This window comes from Nerophis ophidion, linkage group LG05 (genome assembly GCF_033978795.1).
Source record: "Nerophis ophidion isolate RoL-2023_Sa linkage group LG05, RoL_Noph_v1.0, whole genome shotgun sequence".
Classification (NCBI taxonomy): Eukaryota; Metazoa; Chordata; class Actinopteri; order Syngnathiformes; family Syngnathidae; genus Nerophis; species Nerophis ophidion.
The window spans coordinates 40,949,966-40,967,016 of NC_084615.1; the positions used below are offsets into that span (position 1 = coordinate 40,949,966).

The window sequence follows — 17,051 nt, forward strand, 5'->3', positions numbered from 1 at the left end:
CATTTGCATTGCCGTCTTTCACATGTTAGAAGGATTGTGAACAATAGGCAACATTACAAAAAAAGTGCAGTTCCCCTTTAAAGATGTAGATAATGGGTTTCACTGTGTTAAAGCGCGTTGAGCAGTGACGTGCGGTGAGGTTCGTGGCTGGTGAGGCACTGACTTCATCACAGTCAGATTTATAAACATATGAACCCTATAGAGTATCTTATTCACCATCTGATTGGCAGCAGTTAACGAGTTATGTTTAAAAGCTCATACCAGCATTCTTTCCTGCTTGACACTCAGCATCAAGGGTTGGAATTGGGGGTTAAATCACCAGAAATGATTCCCGGCCGTTGCTGCTCACTGCTCCCCTCACCTCCCAGGGGTGAACAAGGGGATGGGTCGAATGCAGAGGACACATTTCACCACACCTAGTGTGTGTGTCACAGGTACTTAAGTAAAAATAAATTACACTTATTATTATCATTACTAGAGATAATAGTGCTAAAATTAACAATATTAAATAATCACATGAAGGTACAAAATAACAAACACGACAGTACACAGTGTTGTCACTATGACAGGTGTAACCACGCTCCAGCGGCTGTGTTCATTCATTGTCTTCACTGTAGCATAAAAAATGCAGATGGTCTTAAAATGCCACAATACTCACTCACCATATTTAAGTACCCAAAATAAAGACTCAACATAAATATAAATTCAATCGGATCAGAAACATTGGAGGAAACGGGATTCAAACCCGATGCTAACCGCCTATAGAAAATACATGGGAACGGCTAGTAGCTTATATTAGCAAACAAATTCACTTACCAACTCGGCCTAATATCTCAACATCGACACACTCTTTCGTCGCAACTTGGCCCTGATGGTCGGCACCTATAAGTTTCCAATTAGTTGTAAAATGTTGGACGGTTGTTTTTACGATATGCAGGAAAAACGACAACTTTAAAACATACCGGCTTCAGATGTCCCCAGGCCTAGCCGAGTGGTCGCAAGAATGATCTCTGGAATCACTAGCGCCCTCTACCACCAGGAGGCCGGAGAACAGGTGCCTCACATTGTGCGTGTTTCGCAGCCATTTTATGATTGCCCAGCACAAGAAATACATTACACACATACAGTTGTTGACAAAATACACTGTATATTATATACCTCAGCTAACTAAACTATGGAAATGTATGATATAATTCATATAGCAATACGGTCTCACTGCACTGCAGGTCAGCAGTTAGCCGAGTCATTGCGCAATCCATGGTGACGGTGAGGCTCAACTGGCTGTGACTCACCGCAAGTCTCTTCTCAGTATTTGAACGGCAAATGTGAACATTAAGCGATTTTGAATAAAAAAATATTTAAAACTGGTGAAGTTAAATGGAAAATAACTTTATCAATCAATCAATCAATCAATATTTACTTATATAGCCCTAAATCACTAGTGTCTCAAAGGGCTGCACAGACCACCACGACATCCTCGGTAGGCCCACATAAGGGCAAGGAAAACTCACACCCAGTGGGACGTCGGTGACAATGATGACTATGAGAACCTTAGAGAGGAGGAAAGCAATGGATGTCGAGCGGGTCTAACATGATACTGTGAAAGTTCAATCCACAATGGATACAACACAGTCGCGAGAGTCCAGTCCAAAGAGGATCCAAGACACAGCAGCGAGAGTCCCGTTCACAGCGGAGCCAGCAGGAAACCATCCCAAGCGGAGGCGGACCAGCAGCGCAGAGATGTCCCCAGCCGATACACAGGCGAGCAGTACATGGCCACCGGATCGGACCGGACCCCCTCCACACGGGAGAGTGGGACATAGAAGAAAAAGAAAAGAAACGGCAGATCAACTGGTCTAAAAAGGGAGTCTATTTAAAGGCTAGAGTATACAAATGAGTTTTAAGGTGAGACTTAAATGCTTCTACTGAGGTGGCATCTCGAACTGTTACCGGGAGGGTATTCCAGAGTACTGGAGCCCGAACGGAAAATGCTCTATAGCCCGCAGACAATTTTTGGGCTTTGGGAATCACTAATAAGCCGGAGTCCTTTGAACGCAGATTTCTTGCCGGGACATATGGTACAATACAATCGGCAAGATAAGATGGAGCTAGACCGTGTAGTATTTTATACGTAAGTAGTAAAACCTTAAAGTCACATCTTAAGTGCACAGGAAGCCAGTGCAGGTGAGCCAGTACAGGCGTAATGTGATCAAACGTTCTTGTTCTTGTCAAAAGTCTAGCAGCCGCATTTTGTACCAACTGTAATCTTTTAATGCTAGACATGGGGAGACCCGAAAATAATACGTTACAGTAGTCGAGGCGAGACGTAACAAACGCATGGATAATGATCTCAGCGTCTTTAGTGGACAGAATGGAGCGAATTTTAGCGATATTACGGAGATGAAAGAAGGCCGTTTTAGTAACGCTTTTAATGTGTGCCTCAAAGGAGAGAGTTGGGTCGAAGATAATACCCAGATTCTTTACCGTGTCGCCTTGTTTAATTGTTTGGTTGTCAAATGTTAGAGTTGTATTATTAAATAGAGTTCGGTGTCTAGCAGGACCGATAATCAGCATTTCCGTTTTTTTGGCGTTGAGTTGCAAAAAGTTAGCGGACATCCATTGTTTAATTTCATTAAGACACGCCTCCAGCTGACTACAATCCGGCGTGTTGGTCAGCTTTAGGGGCATGTAGAGTTGGGTGTCATCAGCATAACAGTGAAAGCTAACACCGTATTTGCGTATGATGTCACCTAGCGGCAGCATGTAGATGCTGAAGAGTGCAGGGCAAAGGACCGAACCCTGGGGAACTCCACACGTTACCTTAACGTAGTCCGAGGTCACATTGTTATGGGAGACACACTGCATCCTATCAGTAAGATAAGAGTTAAACCAAGACAGGGCTAAGTCTGACATACCAATTCGTGTTTTGATACGTTCTAATAAAATATTATGATCGACGGTATCGAAAGCAGCGCTAAGATCGAGGAGCAGCAACATAGATGACGCATGTATAATCACTGGATACATATAACAATATAATTTTTTTTTTTTCTTTTTACATTTTTTTTCTTTCCATAACGGCAGGTGAGGCCTCCCCTGACTGCACGTTACTGGCGTTGAGTCACTCAAGAAAATACGCGATGAGAGTATAATTCACTTCACTTCACAATCTGTTGTATATTTTTTTCAAATGCAGATTGTGGTCTTATGGAACAGCGACAAGCCTTTACCTCCCAGGAACAAGTGGCCCTCCACCAGCGTGCCTCTCACAGTCCTCAAAGGACACAGCAAGGTATATGATACCATACGGAATACTGTATTTACATATGAGCATCTATGCACCCTCATGTGATGCACTTGTAGACACCGCATTGCATTATCGCTCACATATAGCTTTGTGATTCGAACAATTTGTTTCATATTTCTGTCTGATTCCGTATTCCGCTTTATTTCTGGTTTCTGGCCGGCCGACGGAGCACAACATGACCTCCTTAGCCGCGAGTGTACATGGTAAATCATAGGAGTCGGGTCGCATGGCGTTGACTGAACGTGGCTTCTGCAGAGCAAGCACTTTGGAGCGTCACATCAATATTATCAGATGCGGCGCGGCCATATTTCAGCTTCATCCATCACACTTCAACACGCCACGTCTCCATCCTCCGGCCCCGGAACTTATATATATGGCTGCGTATTAAACATTGATCCTGGCTCCTTTGCCATGCAAGGAAACTATGTCAGCAGGGAGCACAAAAGGTTAAAGAGGCGCATGGATTATTTCATTGACTGCAATGTGAGATTGGACGCTTAGATACAGGAAACCTACACACTGTGCACTCGAGATTTAATATGTACTTTGTTTTTGTTGTTTTAAGTAATTATTTCCAAAAGGTCCAACAAAAGCAGTATGGTACATAAATTATCAACAGACACCAAAAAAATATGAACAAAAAACACATTTTATAGAGAATAATTATACTTTACTACTTGTCTTTTCTTGAAGTCAATACCGTTTCTCACCTTATTTATCAAAGTGCTGGCACTGGGATTTTGCGTGTAGGCACATGACTAACTTGTATCTCAAATCAACGTCTCCCATTGAAATTATTAAAACCAATTTAATTGGTGATTGATCCCCCGAAAACTGATACAGGATGTGTGTAAGGAAGTATCATCCTAAAATGAATGTGCAGTATGAGAGGAAACCATGAAATATAAGTGCTTACAAACGCCATAAACACCATATATATATATGTATATATATATATATATATATATATATATATATATATATATATATAAATATATACATATATATATATTGTATACGTATATATATATATATATATATATATATATATATATATATATTAATATATATGAAGAATGAGAGAGAGCGAGGTGTTGATATAATCGGGGGTCTCAAACGTGCAGTGCGTGGGCCAATACCGGCCCCTACCTTAATAATAGAGTCTAATGTTAGTGCAGTCCGCAAGTTTTATATGAATGGCACTTTACAGTGTTGTGTGCAGAGTTGAACAAACCTACTAATCACAGTGGGGTATATGGCTCTCGGGGGCGGGACATCGACCGGGCTTGATGCAAACAGAGACACATTTCTCAATGAGCAGGGTTGCCATGGAGAGTTTTCTTCCGTGCCTGGCTCGCTGCCTTGTTTCTATTGGGCACATGCGGACATTGGTTCCAGCCTGCTGCGTTTACAACACTACAAAAAAAAGTTTTTAAAGTTGCTGCCCAGCGGGACATTATACATATACAGTACAGGCCCAAAGATTGGACACACCTTTTCCCCCATTCAATGTCCATCCATCCGTCCATTTTCTACCGCTTATTCCCTTTCGGAGTCGCGGGGGGCGCTGGCGCCTATCTCAGCTACAATCGGGCGGAAGGCGGGGTACACCCTGGACAAGTCGCCAACTCCTCGTAGGGCCCCCATTCAATGTGTTTTCTTTATTTTCATGACTATTTACATTGTAGGCATCAAAACTATGAATGAACACATGTGGAGTTACTGTATGTGCTTAATAAAAATAAAGTGGAATAACTTAAAACATGCTTTATGTTCTATTTTTTTTTTTTAAATAGCCACCCTTTGCTCTGATTACTGGTTTGCAGACTCTTGGCCTTCTCTCGATGAGCTTCAAGCACACCTGTGAAGTGAAAACCATTTCAGGTGACTACCTATTGAAGCTCATCAAGAGAATGCCAAGAGTGTGCAAAACAGTAATCAGAGCAAAGGGTGGCTATTTTAGAAGAAACTAGAATATCAAACATGTTTCCAGTTATTTCACCTTTTTTGTTGATTACATGTGTTCATTCATAGTTTTGATGCCTTCAGTGACAATCTACAATGCAAATAGTCATGAAAATAAAGAAAACGCATGGAATGAGAAGGTGTGTCAAATGGTAAATGGGTTATACTCGTATAGTGCCTTTCTACCTTTTTAAGGAACTCAAAGCGCTTTGACATTATTTCCACATTCACCCATTCACACACACATTCACACACTGATGGCGGGAGCTGCCATGCAAGGCGCTAACCAGGACCAATCAGGATAATTGGGGTAAAGTGTCTTGCTCAAGGACACAACGGATGTGACTAGGATGGTAGAAGGTGTAGTTTGAACGAGGAACCCTCCGGTTGCTGGCACAGTCAATCTCCCAACTGTGCCACGCCGTCCCCAAAGCGTGTCCAAACATTTGGCCTGTACTATATGTCGTGGCTTACTGTAGTGGATCCCAAACAGTGCTGAGGAAAAGTCTTTAATTGTCCACACTGTCAATGATTCAAAGAACAAAAAACTACTGTAGAGAACAAAAAGGCACTGCAACAAAAGGCTCAGGCACAAAATCACAAAACACAATGAGAAGGCGGACAGGTGGGCTGCAAGTACGGGCTGGAAGGCGCATGGTGTCCGTCAGCAATAACTGTCCTCGATAACCCAGGCCGGTTTTAGGGTCACACCGTTATTTGTGGTTCATTATTTTGTATTTGCATTGTGTATGCGTTGCCTCATACGATAAACACTACATATATTTGTATTAGATTGCATTTGTCTTTTATTACATTTACAACAACAACAGCATGGTGTCATTTCCGCTTCTTTTCCCAGTTACAGCAGTTGCCTTTTTGCACTCGCTATCATAGTACTTTGTGCCATGATGTTCATGTCATCATGAAAGACAACAACATGGAGCGCAAAAACAAAGGAGACAGCTATCGGGCTCTTATCTGCCAGTGTGCTGCTGAACAGGAAAAAGAAGAAATGGCGTTCTCTGCGTATGGAGACGTTCTCCGTGCAAGACACCAAGGCGAATTAAAATATAGTCCACATCCCTTAAGTTAAGGGTAACGTTAAAGTCCCAACGAGAGTCACATACACTAGGTGTTTACCTCTTGGGAGGTGAGGGGAGCAGTGAGCAGCAGCGGTGTCCGCGCTCAGGAAATATTTTGGTGATTTAAGCACTAAATGTCCAAACCTTGTTGCTGAGTGCCAAGCAGGGAGGTAATGGGTCCCATTTTTATAGTCTCTGGTATAACTCGGCCGGGGTTTGAACTCACGACCTTCCAGTCTCAGGGCGGACACTCTAACCTCAAGGCTACTGAGTAGGGTAACATGTAATCACTTACTTTCCTATTAATTTTTAATTTGTTTGCTCATTTTTAATCTTATTTTGTGTTAAAAAAATTAAATATAAAGACATTAGAATTTTTTTGTTTTGTTTGTTTTTTTTGTGAAATACCTGATGCGGCCCGGACCCTGCATACACTGCCTCCAGCAGCCCCCAGGCAAATTGAATTTGAGACCCCTGCCGTAGATCTATATATAATGCAGCCACTGACAGGCATGTGATCTTTGTCTTCTCGTTAAAGCCGACTGTACATTTTTTTTTCTTCCCTTCGCACCTTGGAAAAGACTCCCTCTGAGTCGCAGCAGTCTGTGCAAATAGAAAAAAAGAGTAAATGCTTTTGCAAGGCGATGGGGGGTAGAGATAAGGGTTCAGGACCAATGAACTGCCCCAGATCTCAGTAGGATCTAATCTGGGACCAGAGGCAGAAAGGCCCTGACACCAGCTGACGGGAGAGATGGAGGAATTCAGCCAGTGGATTTAAAAGGCAAACACCGCAGGGCGCCATGAAACTTAATATAGGACTATAAAGTGATCATGGACATGGAGGAGGCCATGATTGTGTTTCCAATATTCTGCCTTCATCATTTAGCTAAAAGAGACTATTAGTTCTCAGTAGATAAGTTACGGTCCATGTGCAGTATTTGGATGTTTCCGCATGGACCCTTCAGTTCAGGACAGAGTCATATCGATTTCCCACATACTACAATTGGCTCACAATTTTGCCAAGGAGCAGGCAGAGCTTGAACATTTTTTTCTGTCATTAATGTATTCCTTTTGAGAACGATTGGCCTTTCCGGTAAGATATGTAAACTGGCAAAGTGGATAAGACAAAAACAATGTACCGCCATTGTTCAGTAGACATGGAGAATAGTGCAAAAAGTTGGGACTACTAATGTAATAAGGATTTTTTTGTAAAAATAAAACATATTTCACACTGTTAAAAGTGTTGCACTTGTCTGCATTGTTGAACTTTACAAACACTGTTGTCCCAACTTGCATTTTATTGGCTCTGCTTGTTACTGATTTTCTGATTTTCTTTGTCACCCTTAACATAAAGATACATGTTTAGTGCAGTAATTTTGATTATTTGGAAAAAAAAACTTGCAGAACAGCATTGCCTAATGCAGTGGTTCTCAAATGGGGGTACTTGAAGGTATGCCAAGGGGTACGTGAGATTTTTTTTAAATATTCTAAAAATAACAACAATTCAAAAATCCTTCATAAATATATTTATTGAATAATACTTCAACAATCGCGATTAATGGCAGGTTGATATAATCTTTCATCATTAATAAGTGTACCCTAGACCAGTGGTTCTCAAATGGGGGTACGCGTACCCCTGGGGGTACTCGAAGGTATGCCATTTTTTTGATATTATTCTAAAAGTAGCAACAATTCAAAAATCCTTTATAAATACATTAATTGAATAATACTTCAAAAAAATATGAATGTAAGTTCATAAACTGTTAAAAGAAATGCAGCAATAATAATTTTTGTGGACATGTTCCATAAATATTGATGTTAAAGATTTCTTTTTTGTGAAGCGATGTTTAGAATTAAGATTATGAATTCAGATGGATCTCTATTACAATCCCCAAAGAGGGGACTTTAAGTTGATGATTGATTTATTTATAATTGAATCACTTGTTTATTTTTCAACAAGTTGTTAGTTATTTTTATGATTTTTTTCCCAAATAGTTCAAGAAAGACCACTACAAATGAGCAATATTTTGCACTGTTATACAATTTAATAAATCAGAAACTGATGACATAGTGCTGCATTTTACTTCTTTATCTCTTTTTTTCAACCAAAAATACTTTGCTCTGATTAGGGGGTACTTGAACTAAAAAATGTTCACAGGGGGTACATCACTGAAAAAAGGTTGAGAACCACTGGCCTAATGGATTAAAATGTACTGTATTTAATTGGAACAAAAAACAGCATAATTTTAACATGTAGCAACTTTTAGATAACAAATTTTGTTTGAAAAACTGTACAATAAATTGTAGTACAAACAATCACAGCAGTTTTATGAAGAAATGTAATAATAACATTCAGCATTTAAAGGGGAATTGCACTTTTTTTGCGTTCACAATCCATTATGAGAGACAAGAAGACAAAAGTTGTTTTTTTTTTGCATTCTAATTAGTGAAAAATTGGCTCATTGTCGGTGGCTAGCAATGCTGAGAATTGGAACAATTAATTCTACCTGTAAATCACTTTAAAAGGCATCCAAAAACCGTCAACAACACTTAATTTACGTCTCGTAACATGTATAATAACCAAGCTGTAGCAACATCGTTATTGTAAGAGCAAACACGGGGGAACTCTTTTTCCATGAATTGATTAACGTGGACCCCGACTTAAACAAGTTGAAAAACTTATGCAGGTCTTACCATTTAGTGGTCAATTGTACGGAATATGTAATGAACTGTGCAATCTACTAATAAAAGTATCAATCAATCAATCCAGTTAGTAATACATCGCCATGCTACGATGTTAGCCGTAAGCTAACATCGTTCTGCATCAGCACCCAAATCGCTTTTGAGTTTGTAATGCACAACTATGCTATAGGACACCAATCCGTACTGACTGAAAAACATGAATTATATTTCTGCAACATCTGTAAAGTATTTTTCATATTTTGTTTGCACATTTGTTTGCCCTCTAGACAGTATATGTACTATAGTTGTAATAACAAACATGAGGCTATCAATACTATATAAAATTTACTCGTTGGAGAGTTGTTCTTTTGGTCCAGCTAGTCAGGGACGTTGTTTACGGTTTATTTTTGGTAAGCGCTCCAATTATGTCGGCATAGCTTTCACAATTACACCGTGACCAAGTCAGGGCGACCTCACTCTCTTAACTTCCGTCTCCTCCAACGTTTCACACTCTCTTCGTACTTACTTCTTAAAGCGGAACTGCACTATTTGGGAATCGTTCACAATCCTTATGAGGGACAAGAAGACAAAATTATTATTTTTTGTCTCTTTCTAACACATAAAAATGGGGTCGTTCTAGCTGGCTAGCAATGCAGCTAATGGGAGCAATCAATTCTACCTCGAAATCACTTTGAAAATGCATACAAAAACCGCCAACAATACTTCAGTTGCGTTCTGTAACCTGTATAATAACCAAACTGTTGTTATTGTAAGAGTGAACACTGAGGAACTTTTTAGCGTAATAACAGATTGGCAAGCTACAGTATTAGCCATGAAAGCTAACTACGGCAAGAAATATGCTAGCTTCTACGTCAACACGCAACGTGTTTGAGTTTGTAATGCACAACACTGTGATAGGACACCAATTTGTACTGACTGAAAAACACGAACAATCATATTACAGTTGACATTGTATGCACTGTAGTGTTAGCTGCAAATTCCAAGCATTTTGTATTATCTTTTTAATTCTAAAATAAAAAATAAAAACACATTTTGTATTCTCGTCCCTCATTCTTACTGTAAACGACAGGCAAAATAAAATAAAAAAAAAAAGCTGTTACTCAGTCAAACGCACAGTCAGCAGTTTCTCTATATTTTCATGGATAAATGTCTGCCATTAAGATATTATTTCAACGTCCTTTCCCTGGTATTATCGCCACATTCTGCTTCAGTATGGCGCAGGCTAACTGCTTTGCCAAATTAGCTAGTTACACACTGTCACTTTTTTTGATGACTTCTGTCTCTCCCCCCAAGCTCATGAGATCAGGCACTCGAATCTCAAAGTAACATTTTATTAACTTGCATTGGATTGCCTTTAGCATCTTCAATACACAAAACGCTGCTCCCGTGTACCAGCATGCCTCCCATCCGGCCCAGGGCAGGAGAGCCAAATCGTTCTGGCCGCCAAAGTGTTTAACTAACTTTATTTCAATGAAACAACTTTTTGTTTGTGATGCAAGAAACAGATCAAAAAGAGATATTTAGAAATAACTGTAGATCGAGTGTTGTGGTTAGAGGGTCCGCCTTGAGATCGGTAGGTCGTGAGTTCAAAACCCGGCCAAGTCATACCAAAGACTGTAAAAATGGGACTCATTACCTCCCTGCTTGGCACACAGCATCAAGGGTTGGAATTGGAGGTTAAATCACCAAAATGATTCCCGAGCACGGCCCCCCCCCCTGCTGCTCACTGCTCCCCTCACCTCCCAGGAGGTGGAAAAAGAGGATGGGTCAAATGCAGAGAGTAATTTCACCACACCTAGTGCGTGTATAACTATCATTGGGACTTTAACATTTAACTTAATATCGACATTACCCTCCCAATTTTTCCTAGAGACTCCCGAATTACAGTGCCCCTCCCGAAAATCTCCCGGGGCAACCATTCTCCCGATATTCTCCCAATTTTCAACCCGAACAACAATATTGAGGGCGTACCTTAGAGGAACTGCATTTAGCGTCCTCTACAGCCTGTCGTCACGTCCACTTTTCATCCATACAAACAACACGTCAGCCCAGTCACATAATATATGCAGCTTTTACACACACACATAAGCGAATGCAAGCCATACTTGATCAACACCCATACAGGTCACACTGAGGGTGGCCGTATAAAAAACTAACACTGTTACAAATATGCGCCACCCTGTGAACCCAAACCAAACAAGAATGACAAACACATTTCTGGAGAACATTCGCACCGTAACACAACATAAAGACAACAGAACAAATACCCAGACCCCCTTTTAGCACTAACTATTCCGGTACACTACAATATACACCCCCGCTACCACCAACCCAGCACCCCCCCCCCCCCAACCCCCAAACCCCCCCCCCCACCCCCGCTCCATCCTCCGATCTCCCTAATTCGGAGGTCTCAAGGTTGGCAAGTATGATTGCCGGCATTTTACAGATTGTATGCAGCCCTACGAGGAACATACAGAACGGTGAATATGGGGTACCTCTAGTTCCTAGTACAATGCAGTGCAGATACGACCAGCGTCCCTTGTATCCAATCAGGATGCAGGTGCAGGTGTACCTAATGTTGTGGCCAGCGGGCATCAACCCTTTCATCTTTTCTCTCCCAATGCTCGTCAAAGCAGCCGCAGGGCCCCAGGTCAGACAGTTAAATAATTCACGCTTTAATTACAAGTCAATAACCTCGTCAGCAGGCCTCTTTAGGCTAATGTATCAATGCCCGCTGCGCTTTGCTAGCAGGGTCAAAATTGACGAGGGCAGGCGTAAAAACCTATTAAGTCGGCCGTGTGATCGATGGACACGCTGGAGTGGAATAAACACATTTGCTCCGCTTGTTTACTTTGCCTGTAGACTTTGTATTTAACTTTAGGCCCAAAACTCAATGAAAAACAAAATGCATAAAAAATATTTTTGTCTTTATGTCTTATTGCAGACAATGAGCAATCGTTTTTCCCACCACGATGTCATCCTCACGGACGCCGTCCTCAGTCTGGACGAAGACTCCGTTCTCTCAACCAATGAGGTGAGTTCAATGATTGGACGACAGAGGTGCAATCATTTAACTGCTAAATGTGCTTTAAAAGTGACACTTTACCACACAAACTGTAGCGTTGTATACGAGCCACCAGAATTGATCCTCAACGAGGAAGTCAGTCCATGCACGCGTTCAGGATTCATGTGCTCCGCCTCCAGAAAGCTTTTTGCAAAAAACGTCTCCTGAAAGCCAAATGAGAACCAGGTCCAGCAAGTTCGACAAAACAAGCCAAGAATTGTGACTGCAATCATCAATAACGTTCTGGCTTGCCGAATTTAGCAACTGCAACTTGAGGACGCTGGTTAATGTATTACAACATATCATAGCAGGCCCTGAATCTTGTAAAAAATGTGTCCCATAGTGGACGGGAGCCACAGAGAAGTCGAAAGAGTTGGATTAGAGCAGTGGTTCTCAAAATGTTTTCAACAAGCACCACTTCAGAAAACACCTGTCTCTCCAAGTACCACCATAATAAGTGAAGTGAAGTGAAGCAAATTATATTCATATAGCGCTTTTTCTCTAGTGACTCAAAGCGCTTTACATAGTGAAACCCAATATCTAAGTTACATTTAAACCAGTGTGGGTGGCACTGGGAGCAGGTGGGTAAAGTGTCTTGCCCAAAGACAGAACGGCAGTGACTAAAATGGCAGAAGCGGGGATCAAACCTGGAACCCTCAAGTTGCTGGCAAGGCCACTCTACCAACTGAGCTATACCACCCAATAACCAACATTAAAATACAATAATAATAACTAATAACTTAGATTTATATCGCGCTTTTCTAGACACTCAAAGCGCTCACAGAGAAGTGGGACTCAACATTCATTCACACCTGGTGGTGGTAAGCTACATCAGTAGCCACAGCTGCCCTGGGGTAGACTGACAGAAGCGTGGCTGCCAGTTTGCGCCTACGGCCCCTCCTACCACCACCTATCATTCATTCATCTTTCATTCACCAGTGTGAGCGGCACCGGGGGGTAAAGGGTGAAGTATCCTGCCCAAGGACACAACGGCAGCGATTTTTTGGATGTCAATAGGTGGGAAGCGAACCTGCAACCCTCTGGCCGGCCGCTCTACCCACTACGCCAAGCCTAGTAGCCAAGTATGTCTAAATATTCATGAAAACAAAAGCTGCGGTAATATACTCTTTTACATTACAAACAGTTTGAACAGTAACACTGTGTTTGAATATTTAATTTCCCCTAAGGGGACGGCATGGCGCAGTGGAAGAGTGGCCGTGCGCAACCTGAGGGTCCCTGGTTCAATCCCCACCTAGTACCAACCTCGTCACGTCCGTTGTGTCCTGGGCAAGACACTTCACCCTTGCTCCTGATGGGTGCTGGTTAGCGCCTTGTATGGCAGCTCCCTCCATCAGTGTGTGAATGTGTGTGTGAATGGGTAAATGCGGAAGTAGTGTCAAAGTGCTTTGAGTACCTTGAAGGTAGAAAAGCGCTATACAAGTACAACCCATTTTTCATTTATCATTTAATTTAGTGATTATTTAGCATACCACTAGAAGGAGCTTGCGTACCTACCATAGTTTGAAAATTACTGGAATAGATGATCTGTAAGTGCAATATATTCTTAGGAATGACTCGGCGTCTCCTGATCGGATATTGATATCTATGATGTCGGCTTGCATTTAGAATCTCCGATACGAGCTTTGATTCGAGGAATCCAATGGTATGTTTGCTTGTGCAAAATTGTTATCATCTAAATGTCCTCCATTAAGCACACAAGGTGAGTCTTATCTTGTATTTTAGTCAAGTTGTTTATAAAAGGTAAACACGGTAGGATATAGGCTACTATAAGCAAGCAGCTACACAGCAGCTAAGCGTACAATAGCACACAAGCTGGACATACATAATAAGTTTCCTTTATAGAAATTAATTGAAGTCTAAAAGAGCACATTTGTCAAAATACTCAACCGGCAAATAAGTATAATTGCATGTTACTTACAGTACAGATACAAAGTCGCCAAGGCAGAAATATATATTAGAACGTGTGCAGTAACAAATACGTCTGCATCATTCAACTTACTGTGTCATGGTCCTCGCCCAATGAATTGATCAAAACTGTTTCTCATATGTCACACTAGTGAATAATAGAACTATGCACTATCATCTGTGCTGATATCATATCAGATTAATATCTGTATTTCCAATACTCAAGGCTCCAATATTGGTATTGAGTCGGAAGTTAAACCATTGTATGGGAACACCCCTAGAAATTACATCTTTGGTCTTCTGTCTATCTGTGTCAACAATCAAATATGTCGGAGCGTCTGAGTTTTGACGTTACATCGGCAAATATTCATTGAGAATGCTCTTGTACACCGTTACAGCTAGTGATGGGTGAAACGGTACAAACACAAGGAGAGATACAATGTCCCTCAATATCTGGTAAGTCCTTAAAAAAAGAAAATCCCTTCTGAGTTTAAGGATCTCTGATTTTTAGCCATAGGACCTTAAAAACAACATAGCACTCCTGTCAGATTGAGGATCTTCGGCTCGCGCCTTTGCACTTGGTCCTAAGAAAAAACAGAATGCTCCTGTCTTTGATATTTGACTATCGTAGGCATATTGTATTGTTTCTATTTTAATCTATTACTTGTTTAAGGACAAAACTAGGCATTGTAAAACAATTTGTAATAATTGGAGAATATTTTCTGATTTGTGATTGTTCTATGTAAAGTCCTGAATTTCTTGATTTTTTTTTGTATTGTTTTACAAAACCCAAAACCAGGGAAGTTGGAACATGTGTAATTCGTAAATAAAAACAGAATACAATGATTTGCAAATCCATTTCAACTCAAGTTAAATTAAATAGACTGCTAAGACACAATATTTAATGTCTGAACTGAGAAACTATTTTTTTTTTTTTGCAAAAAATCATTAACTTGGAATTTAATGGCAACAACACATTGCAAAAAAGTTGGTACAGGGGCCTTTTTACCACTGTGTTACATGGCCTTTCCTTTTAACTACACTCAGTAAACGTTTGGGAACGAGGAGACCACTTTTTGAAGCTTTTCAGGTGGAATTCTTTCCTATTATTGCTTGATGTACAGCTTAAGTTGTTCAAGTTGTGGTATTTTAGGCTTCATATTGCGCCACACATTTTCAATGGGAGACAAGTCTGGACGACAGGCAGGCCAGTCTCGTACCCGCACTCTTTTACTAAGAAGCCACACTGTTGTAACACCTGGCTTGGCATTGTCTTGCGGAAATAAGCAGGGGCGTCCATAATAATGTTGCTCCAAAACCTGTATGTACCTCTCAGCATTTATGGTGCCTTCACAGATGTGTAAGTTACCCATACCTTGGCCACTAATACACCATACCATCACAGATACTGGCTTTTGAACTTTGCGGATGGTTCTTTACCTCTTTGTTCCCGAGGACACGACGTCCACAGTTTCCAAAAACAATTTGAAATGTGGACTCGTCAGACCACAGAACACTTTTCCACTTTGCATCAGTCTATCTTAGATGAGCTCGGGCCCTGTGAAGCCAGCGACGTTTCTGGGTGTTGTTGATAAATGGCTTTTGCTTTGTAGTAGGGTTTTAACGTGCACATACAGATGTAGCAACCAACTGTAGTTACTGACAGTGATTTTCTGAAGTGTCCCTGAGCCCATGTAGTGATATCCTTTACACACTGATGTCGCTTTTTGATGCAGTACCGCCTGAGGGATTGAAGATCAAGGTCATGCCGCTTACGTGCAGTGATTCCTCCAGATTCTCTATCTTTTGATGATACTACGGACCGTAGGTGGTAAAATCCCTGAATTCCTTGCAATAGCTCATCGAGAAACGTTGTTCTTATACTGTTCGACAATTTCTCACGCATTTGTTCACAAAGTGGTAACCCTCGCCCTATCCTTGTTTGAGCATTTCATGAGAGCTTATTTTATACCCAATCATGGCACCCACCTGTTCCCAATTAGCCAGTTCACCCGTGGGATGTTCCAAATAGGTGTTTGATGAACATTCTTCAACTTTCTCAGTCTTTTTTGCCACGTGTGCCAATTGTTTGAAACATGTTGCAGGCAACAAATTAGCTAATTTTTGCAAAAATATAACAACGTTTTTTCAGTTCGAACGTTAAGTATCTTGTCTTTGCAGTCCATTCAATTGAATATACAAGAGTTTGTAGTTTGAAAAGGATTTGCAAATCGTTGTATTCTGTTTTTATTACTTCACTGGTTTTTGGGTTTGTATGTTAAATGACAATAATAAACAACCTTTTCATCCTTACCAAATTCATATTCTACAAAGGTTTTGCCTTAAAATGGAAAGCATTATAAACGGCCTTCCCGCTGAAAGAGCCATTAGAAGTCTCTCCCAGGTTGGAGTGCAGGTCAACAAGGTGATCCATAATGAAACGTGAGCCAGGATGAGCCCGAGAGATCCGACATATCTTTAAACTCTGAGATGTTTTATTGATCGGAGCAAGTCAATGTTCACCTTTTCCTACGCTAATAGGATCACAATTACACTTTGTGGCACTGCTAAACAATCCAGTCTCTGCAAGTAAACTTTTATGGGCTCGCTACTTGTTTTATGGAGGGGGAGGAGGAGGAGGAGAAAAGGAAGGACGTGGAGAGAATCTCCGCTGTGCTCAATAAGCCGCCACCCTAATTGGCCTTTTAACGTCGCGCGGGGATTTAGGGAAAGCGGATGAAATGTGTAGAGTGAGTGGAATCATGCACAAGGAGGCCACTTTACGCTTTGAATACGACTTTGATATTTGAAGAGGAAACGCAGAGCAAGTTTCTTAATGACATTGTCTCACTGTATTAGATATATGATGGATCCATGCACGGGAATTACTCGCTGCTATGTTGTTTGGCCTTTGGAAGACATTTTTAATACAAAATGGAAATGACGGCGTTGAAGTGGAATGCTCGTCTGGTCTGAAACTGCATTGTGGACACTTGACTGGAGA

At 41.0% G+C, this 17,051-nt stretch overlaps 1 protein-coding gene across 3 annotated transcripts in view; it reads left to right on the plus strand.

Moving 5' to 3' along the window:
* LOC133553098 (exostosin-1) overlaps nucleotides 1–17,051 on the plus strand; it is a 368,373-nt gene that overhangs the window by 320,086 nt on the left and 31,236 nt on the right. For 2 of the 3 annotated variants that reach the window (XM_061900939.1, XM_061900940.1), the window contains 2 exons: nucleotides 3,197–3,292; nucleotides 12,002–12,091. In XM_061900939.1, coding sequence (XP_061756923.1) covers nucleotides 3,197–3,292; nucleotides 12,002–12,091 — 186 coding nt within the window. The remainder of the gene's footprint in view (nucleotides 1–3,196; nucleotides 3,293–12,001; nucleotides 12,092–17,051) is intronic. The other variant, XM_061900941.1, reaches the window with a different exon arrangement.